Below are 12,398 nucleotides of genomic sequence, written 5' to 3' on the forward strand. Positions count from 1 at the left end.
AGGAGTTAGACGGAAATGAATGTGTTTGGAAATGCTGACCAAGACCAAGTGCGGTAATTTATATCTGCCTTCCTCCATATATTTAAATAATTTGATTGGGTGTTCTGTGAATGTAGACATCTGAGTAAATTGTTTATGCCCTAATGTTGCTGAATAGTCAGTCAATGAGTCTGGGATTTAGCATATTTGGTTTAAATTTATGATCTACTTTTAAGCACTCTACAATCACATTAACCCGTATATTATTGTCTTTTTACCCTCTAATTAATTATTTGAAAATACAAAGGGAGAAAGCAAAGAATTTAATCATAAAACCTGTGAGAACAAACTCTCCTGAGTCACTGGATTCATCTCCGTGACTCATGAGACATATTTGTCACAGACACCTCTCCAGTTTTTGCCTCTTCATTGTCATTCCCGCAGCCTCACATCTGTGATACATCACTCACAGAGCAAACTGTACCACAGACTATCACAGATGACAGTAGAGGTTCTTTCACAAAAATATATCCGCCCTCAGGACGAAGACAAACATAATTGAAATCTAAAATTCAATTGAATTCCCATCCGAGATGTCACACCTGTCACATGATCATGTTTTATAAAGCTGGCAGAACATTTTACAGCATGTCATTATAAAAACCCTGCATAACAACATGACACCAGCAGCTCCGCCGCCTCACATACCCGCTCTGATATTACGGTATCTGCATTTTTCACCCGAACTGGCCCTTCCTCTCTTCACCATGTAATTCATTTATTCAACTTTATGCAGGCTGGAAGGTTTCCCAGTGCAGCTCTGGAAAAAATCTAATTATGGAAAATAATTTGATGTTGGTAAATAATGTAAAACAGGCAGCTTTGAACTGCCCGGGACCAGCTGGCTTCATAATCCCGTCCAAGTTCAATTACTTTCTGAGGAAACAACTTGGAAGATCCTTGCTTTCTGTTGTCTAACTCCATCATATAGATAGCAAATGTTGGTGCCACATGTAATAGTTTTTTGCGCACACATTTTCAAGCGTCTGTGTTATTTTTCTCCCACTTAAGCCGAGTAATGGCTCCTTTAGAATTTTTACAGCACAGATCTTATGAGCCGTCGATGGATTAAGAAACCAATTCTCCACAGTGTTTAAAAATTGAGGCAGGTCTTGAGAAGAGTGTAAAGTTATAATGAAAGTTCTCAAAAACATAGTTTTGTCCTGGCCTTTATGTACCCACGCAGACTCACACCCGCGCACACACACACACACACACACACACACACAGAGCAGAGTGCAATGGAGTAGCAAGTCCTAGAGTCCTGCAATGGAACATGTATGAAATTGAACAGTGGTTGGAGACTGGCGAGTGTAATATAACCAGTGTTTACTCTCTCCTATTCCCAACAAACTGACCTACAGTCTGTCTCAAGCAGAAAGTTCAACTTTTGCCACAAGTTCAGAGCTAAAGGAGCACTGCATTACAGAAATGCAAGGGGCTGCATTGATGTGGGCATGTTGTTTCAGGTCCCTGTGAGACGATGAAATACAATCCATGAAGGCTGCTTTTAATAATAGAACCTCGGGTTTAAAGGCTTATCAGATGCCATAACATTGCACAGTGGTCTATAACACTGTGAGCTTTTACAACAAAAAAAGTTATCACAACAACAATAATTTTATCATCTCTTTCAGTGATCATGCAGAGGCCCTAAGAGGCAAGGTTAATGTTAGTTGTAGGAGATATTATGTCCTATGTACAGGATGTTGTATCCCATGTGGGAGATAATATCTCCTACATAGAAGATACATAGGATCTCCTAATTCTCCAGTGTAAGAGATATTATTAAAAACTTCTGTCTTTCCTCTCATGAGACACAAGGCTAGACTTAATTAGGTTGGTTTGGGAGTGAGAAAGCCGTGCAGAACGAAGCGCTTAGTGCATGATACAAAGAGCATTCGAAGTTCAGCCAAATGCAGCATAAACAAAAGGCTTTAACCCTCTCAATTAACTGACTACAAATGTCCACTGTAAAACATGATGGATCTTTGGTTGAATCCAAATGTCCCTATTTGACCGGACTGTGCAGGCGTGTTCACGGGAAGTCTGGGAGTGCTTAGGGCTGTCTAAATCCACAACTCAGCCAGTCCACAAGGCCTCAAGTGGAGTTTCTGCAGACTTCAGCAGACTTCACTGATATAATAACCTACAATTCACTGCAATACGGACGTGACATTTTGGGGGCCGAAACAGAAACAACGTATGAATGTGTGACATAGTTATTGATATTTAGGGCTATTAAAATGTTACTTGAATTGTGTGGGCCAGAAATGATATTCAACCACATCATGATACAGAGATATGTAAAAGTATAGGCTGTAGAGGGACTGAAAATACATTTTATCATTGCTACCTATCAGGCTGTGCAGTGAAATGGGCTAAAAATTGGCCAAAAACAACATAAGAAGGTCTTTTAATGAAAGTAATACCCAATTTATTGAGTTACAGTCCTGTCCTTAATTAGACACATTGCTGTTTTGAATGTGTGTAGCCTGTATGTTATATAGAGATGTGTTAATACATTTTTGTTTAGTCACAAAAAAACTATACATGGGCTTTGTATCTTGTTATTTGTAGGGACAGACGAGTAGGCGCTATTCATCAACTTATATCACATATATGAATATGACAGCAGCGATAGTTGAACGTTTCAAGGGGCAAAACAGTCTTGAGGGCTGTCTATCAGCCGCTTAGAGACTCTGCCATCGCAGACTTTACGTGATGACAGTAAATACTTTACGCTACGTACAACTGAAGTCCGCGAGGGCCCTGGCTGCAAGTCCAGAGGGTGGACATTTGGATTCAGCCTTTGAGAGTTCTATGACATGTCATGGCCGCTTGCACGCGGGAGAATTTTTACTTGTAGGCTTTCCTTGTAGGTAACAAAAAATATTTTCACCCTGCCTCTCAGGGCGTCTGTATTATCACAAGGTAAACAGCAGAAAGAAGCAAAGCAATCTACTGCAGTTTGCCGACCCAGCGGCCCCATTGAAATGAACGACCAATCTCACAAAGCTGTTTAACACCTGGTTGTATTATACTGGATTTAGTGATTCAGCTATAAACGTTTTCACATGAAAACGCTAAGGGCTGTCAAGTGTGTTTGAACTTGAGACGAGATGCTATTTTTGTATCCCATGGGCATATCAGGTCAGGATAGAGGGAAAAATATATAAGTTGGTGAAATTAAATAGGAATGCAGACACATAACTAGCAAAACACAGCAAAAGTAGCAATTATCTGAATGATAGAAATCAAACCATATGCTAAAGAAAATATCATCATGTTCAGTAGAATAGAATCTGTACTTTAAAAAATGAATATGAGCATTATATAAGTACAATAAATGGTGTTCCTGCTGCTGAGGATAAATACAAAGGCTTAAAAAAAGCTTAATGAAGCTATGTATGACCACAACATTGTGCCAATTAATTAATAGGAGCTAAATCTCAGTGGCTATGGAGGCTTTTCCCCATTTTTTTTTATACAATCCTCATCTCATTGAGTCCATTAGAAGATGTTCTATTCACAGAGCTGTATCATGTTCTGCGGTGATAGAATATGAGGGCAACGGATCAATGACTGTTGGGAATACCAATAAGATTATTCATCACTATGACTAGCCTATGCTAGCCAGACATTGCCAAAGCAAATCACTAATGCAACTTAGTCTAGAAGCTCTCAGTTAATTTTAGATTCCAAGGGATGGTATCAAAGCTCATAGTCTGAAAATTCCTAGGGACGCAATTGGTGGACCTGCAACCAGTCAGAGCAATGAAATATGTGATTTAGCACTGAGCGATGGACAAATGTAAACAGACAGTGATGGTGTAGCATCGATATGAACGAGTGTTAATGCCTATCCCAGCTGACATTGGGTGAGAGGCAGGGTACACCCTGGACAGGTCACCAGACTATCACAGGGCTGACACATAGAGACAGACAACCATTCACACTCACATTCACACCTACGGGCAATTTAAAGTCACCATTTAACCTGCATTTCTTTGGACTGTGGGAGGAAGCCGGAGTACCTGGAGAAAAGCCACGCAATCACAGGGAGAACATGTGAGCTCCCCACATAAGGGCTCCTCCACCCTGGGTTTGAACCAGGAACCCTCTTGCTGTGAGGCGACAATGCTAACCAGTGCATTATCATTCTGTTTTTGCCATCTTAATTTGGAAATAGTACTACAACAGAAAGTTCCACATCAGCAGTGACCATCTTAGTTGTTTTCAAAATGCCTCATTGGCGCTCCTCTTTACTAAGATAGGTTAATGCATTCTCATTCAGACACAGGCAAAAAAATCTATCCTTTCACATCGGCAGTATACATGGCTGGGCACTGTCAGTGTGTTATGGCGTCAGGGGAAGACAGCCAGATAATAACATCAGTTAAGGGGGCAAAAGTTCGGAGTAGGGCAGGTGGGAGGGGTGATGGATTTGTCCAACAACCACCCACTTCAACCAGGGAGGTCCATGTTAAATGTAAAGCCAAACCCTGTTGTTTTTTCTGGTGTTGTACCAACATGTTACATTTATTGTATTTATTTTAAGAGACTGTATGCCAACTGTACATTTCCTGTAAAAATGGAGGTGTATTTTGAAAAGACACTATGTATGTAACAGACTGACGTGGATACGGTGTCCTAGAACATCAACAACAGACGGCTACATGCACGTCAAGCCAGATTGGCTGGAAATCTGTGTGAATGGGAGGGGGATGGGACATATCTACCAGAATAAATAAAACATGAGCTCACAGATTGGTCTGGTTCTGTGGTTCAGCCTATGCCAGCATACAGTTCATTTAATTCAGTATTGCCATGGTCTACTAGCAACCTGTTTGGTAGATGTCTTGCTTTGCAGTCAGTGTGAGCACTCATCTTGTGTAAGATATTAATTATATCTGTGATATCTCTAATATAATTAATCATCATGAAGAGGCAACATTCTCTCAGCCTATAAATAGAAAACCTCTCAGTGCTCTTCACAAGGACGACTGTGACAGCTCTGTGAATGCAGCGCTTTTTAAATGTCAGCATCATGTAGGAATGATGACTTTACACATGTACATGTTTTGATCTCATATGCTGCTCTGCAGCAGGTAAGCCATCCAGCGTAGGTTACCGTGGTGATATAGTCCCAGTTAGGAGTGAGCCGTCTTCACGAGATCAACAAGCCTGTGCTGAAGTTAGCTGGCTAACCCACTAATCTTAATTAGCGAGACGGTGCTTTGTAGCCAGCAGAGAGGAAATAAAAATGATTATTAATCATTCAGTCTCTCACTTTGAGCAGATGCTCATATATGACTCAATTACATTCCAGTTTTTTATTTCATAAGAGACCAGAAATTTCTTGTGCTCCCATTGCTTTTTCCTATTATTAAGCATTGTGGAGTAATGCTCTGTATTTTCTTCATTACACGATGCTTACAACTCTGCTTTTTTCCCTTTTGAAATAAAATGAGAGGAATAAAAGAAGCGCCAAAACTTAAAAAGAATAACATTAAGCAGTTTCATTCACCACGCGGCCCTGTTCAAACATGATACGTCTTCAAAGACACAAAATAAACGTAAGATTATTGTGCAGAGACAGACTGTGCAAACACACATGTACACAGATAAACGCAATACGGCTGACATTTTGTTACATTTCAGAGGCTTGCTCTTTAAAATGCAGTCCTGCTGTGTGTTTCCTCTTGTTACGAGTGGTGTCTAGTAGTGGATGTGGGAAGTAGTAAAACCAGCCTTGACAGAAACTGTCCACAGATTATTGTCTAATCATTGAGTCACAGCTTCACACTAAATAGCAATGTTAAAATCTGCTGTAAGATCACAAGAGTGAGTTTTTTTTGCAATCAACAAATCCTCCAAAAAGCCAGAACTACTTTAGTTTCGTCTAGATGTTCTTGCTGGCAAATTTTCTCTGTTGCCATCAGGGCGTCATTTTGCTTTACCTGCCTGTAAAACTAACTGGTAATCAAAATCTTTTATTCCCTCTGCAATTTGTCTTTTCAATTCTCTGTAAATTTTTGTTTTTATTGTGTTATTTAATATATTTTAATTTTATATTATTTATAGATTCCTTTATTCCACTGAACTCCTTGGCATATTTTTAAGTTTTGTTTTTTTAAATTTATTTATTTATTTTATTACCCATCGATTTATGTGTGTTAATGTTATGTTATAGTATGTGTGCAAGGCAAGCTGTTGCCGGTGAGATTAATTGAATTGCCTGAATCTGAATCTGAACACATCAATTTCAATATATCACGGTTGTTTGTGATGAATCAAATAATCTACCAGCCAATATTGCGTGGCACCTAACATTAGCCACCTAACATCAACATCTAATTTTTCCAGGTTTCCAGTCATAGAATTTGTTCAGGAAAAGTCATGAAATGTTGTGCATAATGAAATTGTTACCGTAATCTTCACTTGATAACCCTCCACATAATGTAACAAAACAGCATTTTCTCTAATACACTCTAATGTACGTCTATGTGTGACAGTGTTTTGTTTACCATCACGTATGTTTCTTCATTTTTTTCCTGCATTACATCTCTCCCTCCATGTATGCTAGCTAGCTGAAATTATGTTTGAGAAGAGCTTGAACCCAGTATATTTGAATGAAAGAAAAATAATAGTGTGACAGTGTGATTAAACATGTAGGTTCATGAATCCCAAAGTTGCAAAACCTATTCTATGACTGCTAAATTGTACAAAATAAATTGTACTGCATTTCTGAGACGGAGCAATGTTCGTGTTATACATGGTGAATGATTATGGAAATTTTATTATGGGGGTCTAAAAAGTCATTGGAAAGATTTAATATTTTGTCTATGAAAATGTGTGGGAACCATAGCCCTGTTTCCACCGAGCAATACGGTATGGTTCAGTTCATTTGGATACGATTTTTTCTGTTTCCACTGTGAAAAGTTGTGGTTGGTACCAATGGAACCGTTCCATTCCCCAGTTTGAGATGACAACATGAATCCATCAGCACACCTTAAATTTCACTTTAACAACTTTGACCATTAATTTAGTTTTTATAGGACATACACTTTTAATAATGAGTGGATCAAGCATTTAAAAATATACATCAATTTTGACTGGATTATGTGAACTGCATATATCCCAATCCTCAAAAAAAAAAAAAAAAAAAAAGCGTAGTTGAGCATCGCTCCCACATGCACAAACCCACTGTTTTTCAATATCCCATCAAGGGAGACTCTCACTGCAGCCTGTTTTATTTTGTTCTGAAAATGTTGACATTCAGCCTTGTTCTGTGGATAATAAACAAGGAGGAAATACAGTGAGTGCTGGACAGAGCAGTGACTGACAACAACCCCACCCTCATTTAAGGGTACGGTTTGCAGTGGAAATGCTGGGGTCTAGGTACCATTTCTGAAGGGTTACTTTTGGTTCCAAAGGTACCATACCGAAAGTGTTTGGAGGAAACGGCTTATGTAAAGAAAAGCATCCCTCTGTAAAAACCTGTCTCTCTCCAGCATAAATATATTCAGTGACCTCCTTTAATTCTCTAAAACTTAGCCCTTGTTGGCATACTCGTATTTAACACCATTGAATATGGAGTTGCTGACCAAGGTAATGTGCAAATGGGTCGAGATATTTACCTGTGAAGTACAAACAAGGACTAATTGTTGCTATTTATACCTGTACATGTGTTAAAAGGCACTGACAACTGCTATTGTGTTGCTTCTTTCCTGTCAGGTATCTTTCCAAAGTTAATACATTAATGCTGTTAATCAGAAAAATACCTAAAATTCCAAATTTCTGCATTTTCAATGAGTGCCACTCATTTATAATTCAATTTGACAGAAGACTGTAGGTAAGGAAAGGAGGTATTTTATCCAGAGAATAACTCTAAACATGGCTTTTATGAATAAATAATTGACTCTTTTTATTGTGTGACATCTCTGTCTGTCACATGCTGAGTTTGGTTGTGAGCCAAAACTCCCAGTGAGGCACTGTATACCGAAAACGACGCAGGAACATATGCTGTCTGTTCCTCTGGATTCCCGCACAATGGGGCATGAAGTCAAAGAAATTTGTCCTTTTGAGCTGTCAATTTAGGAGTAGTGTGAATCTTCTTTTTTCAGTTTCTCCCTGTCTAACTTTGTCTTTGTGTTTCCCGCAGACACCAGAGGAGCTGGAAGATGATTCTGACTTTGAACAGGAGGACTATGATACTCGCAGCAGGACTAGTGTCCAGACTGAAGATGACCAGCTTATTGCCGGACAGAGTGCTCGGGTGAGTGGATGTTCACTTCCCCACTGTGCTGAAACTTCCTGACTGTGCCTTAGTTATGGAACCTAAAAAAAAAAGAATAGAGAAAGAGATGACATGTGTTTGGTTTGTGTAATGGCCGGGCAACGAGCCCAAGTGACTATAAGTGACTGTAGTGTTAATGCTTCAGTCGTAGGCTGAGGTGCAAGTTGAACTGCATCCCACCTCAACACCCACCCCTGTTCCCTGGCCATACTGGAATCGATTCATCCAACTAGTTCCACTTACATAGCATGAAAGTCCATTTAAATGATCCTAACAAGCGGGATTATTTTAAATAAACAGTGTTCGGGGGTGGCAGGTGTAAAATTGCAATCACAAACAAAGAAGTAATTACCAAATTCCCTTCAGATGCCAGACAAAACACAAAATACAGTATAGTGCTGTGCCAAGGCTTCAGTTGCGATCACCAGGGTCTGGGCTTTGTTGCACATTAGCAATTTTTCACTTGGGCCCAGCTTAAAGAACATTAAGAGGGTATCAGTGCTCGCTCCCCTCCAGCAACACAGAGGCTCTAGCGGTGTGTTGCATGTTGAATGGATTGTGGATGGCAGGAGTGTGACTTGGCCCGATGCCTTTCCCTATGGCACAGGCCTGTATTATACTGCCTGAGTCTCTACACAGTGTGCACACACAGGGGGTAATGCACAAAGAAGGGAGAAATAAATAAAACCAAAAAGGAATCTTATTGTTCCTAAATGTATGTATTATGCAGCTGTAGCAGTGACTGTGCTGCTCTTTGATAGGAGTTAAAACAAACAAAATAACCAACTTAGAAGTTGGGCACTGCAACAAGTCAAGCTTTTATCTTTAAGGCGAGCAAAAAACACTGTACATTAAAGTGAGACCGTGTAAACAGTGACTGCTGTGGCCATAAATGCAATACTGGGTAATGATTAAAGGAATATTTCACCCACAAAATGGCCGTTTGTAGATCAGTTGTGTTACCTTGAAGTCATCATGAAAACTTAGCTTTTCTTGCATGTAGGGCTGCCCTTGACTAGAATTTTCCTTGTCAACCAATAGTCATCATTAGGGCCATTAGTCGACTAGTCGCCTGCATGTTTAAGATATTAATGTAATTATCAAATGATATATTTTGGGCGGGGCAACACAATGGTTTGAGTTGAAGGTGTGAGAAAGAACAGTATCAGTAACATTGTTAACACTGTGCTACATTACAGAGAAATACAAAACCGTACTAACGAACCTTCATTAATATAGGCCTGTATTTTATCTACAAGTGCACGTCACACACTGAGCGAGCTGCCTGTTAATGACGCTGTGAGCAAAGCAGTAATGATTGTGCTAAGTGGCTAATGGGCATGTAGCTACTTCCATGTTTCAGATGATACGTCATGTTTGTAGTCGACCAATGAAGATGAGTTTATATATCACCTTGGGTTCGTCCTTCGCCTTCTCAAAATGATCCCACACTTTGGATTTCCTGCCTGACATGTTATTAACTAGCCTGTGGAATAACCGCAGGTACCAGCCCTGGAAATTAACGTGACTCCTGTCTGACTGCTGAGCGTGGCCTCTTCCTGTGTCTGCCCTTCCAAATTAAAGTCCCACATGATCCAGTCATATAGGTTTTGATTTATTTTGACAAGGCACAGCTCCTAACAGAGTTTTACTTTTTTTTCTTGACTGACTGAGTGACCAATGAAATCTTGCCAACTAATGACCTTTCTGGTCGACTAACACTTGGTCAACCATAAGGAGGGAGCCCTACTTGCACGTCTTTCCAGGAAACATCGAAAATATTGATTTACTGATTGACTGCTGACCAAGTTTGACAACAGCAAAACTACGCCAAAACATCTGTTTAAAAACTCTCACACAACTCTTGAAGTATAATTCAAGTCTTTATCTGGTTGTGTGCTCAGTACTTTCCAAACACATGCATTTTCACTGAAAGACCTCAGTATTGGAGTCTGGCTTTGAAGAGAGAGTAGATAAATTTCACTTTCAGTTCAGTTTTGATTAGTATGGTTTTAGCAAAAATGATGTGTTTGGTTTGAGAAGTACTGATCATAGGACTGGACTAAGTGAGACTTGGATTATACTGCATCAGCTGTGTGAGAGAGAAATGGATGTTTTGCTATCATGGTCCCCAGTCAATCACTAAATCAATACATTTGCCATTTTCCATGGAGGCATGCTAGAAAACAAAATTTACCTTACGAGTTCAAGGTAGTGCAGCGCGACAAGCTGATATACAAATGGTTGCTTTATGGGTGAAGTAGTCCTTTGATGCTAAATCATAGTATAAGAGTTATAAAGTCAAGTGTGTGTTGCAAAGCTAATGAACTTTGTTAGAGGAAGATCATTTCTTATTTCAGAAGTTACATAGTCTTGCTTTACATTCCATTATCCCTGCTACTGATTCTCCTTCAACATTTTAAAAAAGTGGCGGAAAAATGTAGGTTCTCGATGGAATGCCCGATCTTTTGTAAACGTTGGGTCATTTTTCAGTATCATGTACTGTGAGTGCAGCAAGTTATTCAAACTAACTGGCCATTTGTGTATGTTGTTGGTTGCTCCCTGCCAAATTGACACATGAGCTGTGTTAGAGCTGATGCCCAACATTGTGTCTTAGTGCCCTTTGACCTTTGCTTATCAGCCAACTGTAAGGCTGAGCTTTTTTATGGTAGGGCACATGAACTATTTGTTTAAGCTTTGGGAAACTTTGTGGTTTTGGTTAAAAGAAGCATCTACCAAGTAGTGGTTAGTGAAAGATTGTGTTGAGGGTTAAAATAAATCATGCGTTTCTGTGTTTGAAACAAAATATGATAAATTCTACATCCATTTATACTAGGCAAGAAAACCGTATTTGATAAAGTGCCATTTAGGGAAGACTGATTTGATTTTGCAGTACTCTTACGTAGTCAAGAATTTAAGTTATATTCCATTTATTTAACTGGTGAACTAAAAGAAAATAAAACATTTCCAAATCTGAAATCCAAGCATGAACAAAAAAGAACAGACCTGAGCTTTGGGTGCACAATAGCTTCTCCAGGATGACTGTGGGGGTCCTGGGTGTGAAGTGCTTTGAGTTTGTTGAATGTATACTCCCACTAAGGCCTCCCGCAGCGTAACATTGCGGGGCCATCTGAGCTTAGACGCACCAGTGCTGCCACACAAGGGAGCTTCACAGTACCAAACTGTTAACTAGTTTTCCTGGCACTCAACTGTGCTTTGAGTGGGCAGCTCTTCTTGGGAACAGTTTGAAGTCTCAGCATGTCCCTTTGTCATAACTTGTTGCTGTAATACAAGTGGTGTAAGGTGTATTTAAGGGTGACATGGCAGAACGTAATGAGTGTTCACGTGCCCGTAATTAGCGAGACATGCACTTGAGCTCCGCGTCGAGTAAATGCACAACGTATCGCTTAGTGTTATCAAACTTGATTACTTTTTGTGCATTTAGTACACATTATCGTGTACAGCAAACTATCTGGCGCACTGACAAAGCCTCTCGCACAGTTAATTGATATCGCCTGTTTTTCCACTCATAGACACTGTTATGCCCTCAGAGACTAAACATTTACACACGCAGAAGGCAAGCACATCCATAAAAGATGTGTTTGCCGTGAACCGCTGGTGATCTGCCCAGTCGGCCTCAGCCTGTCGTGTCAGGATAAAGCTTGCTGTCCTCTCACGGTCATGCCAAGTGCACACTGGCGCTTCTGTGTTTCTATTCAAACAGACAAGAGGAAGCGTAATCCATTTTCTCCATAGGAGCTGACATGAGCACACTGAGGTTTACAGTCATGATCCCCCCCAAGCCCCCTATCACACGCGGGACACATGCGTAACATCTTTCTCGATCTCAATGTCTCCCTCTTGCTCAGCATAGAAAGAAATCAAATCAAGTCCAGGGTGCTCCCAGGAGCCTTTGTTCCCAGTGCTTTTTGCCTTGTGTGGTGCTCCACTTGTCACTTCTATTATACTTATGTGTAAAGCTAACTTATTAGAGCAAACATGCATAATGAGAAGGCAGAAAAACACACAGGGGAAGGAGGCCTGTACATAGTGTCTC

The 12,398-nt window shown here is 40.0% G+C and overlaps 1 protein-coding gene across 1 annotated transcript in view; it reads left to right on the forward strand.

Moving 5' to 3' along the window:
- ctnna2 (catenin (cadherin-associated protein), alpha 2) overlaps positions 1-12,398 on the forward strand; it is a 509,943-nt gene that overhangs the window by 467,287 nt on the left and 30,258 nt on the right. The window contains exon 14 of the mRNA XM_049572760.1: positions 8,207-8,320. Within this exon, the coding sequence (XP_049428717.1) occupies positions 8,207-8,320 (114 nt within the window). The remainder of the gene's footprint in view (positions 1-8,206; positions 8,321-12,398) is intronic.

This window comes from Epinephelus fuscoguttatus, linkage group LG3 (assembly GCF_011397635.1).
Source record: "Epinephelus fuscoguttatus linkage group LG3, E.fuscoguttatus.final_Chr_v1".
Lineage (NCBI taxonomy): Eukaryota > Metazoa > Chordata > Actinopteri > Perciformes > Serranidae > Epinephelus > Epinephelus fuscoguttatus.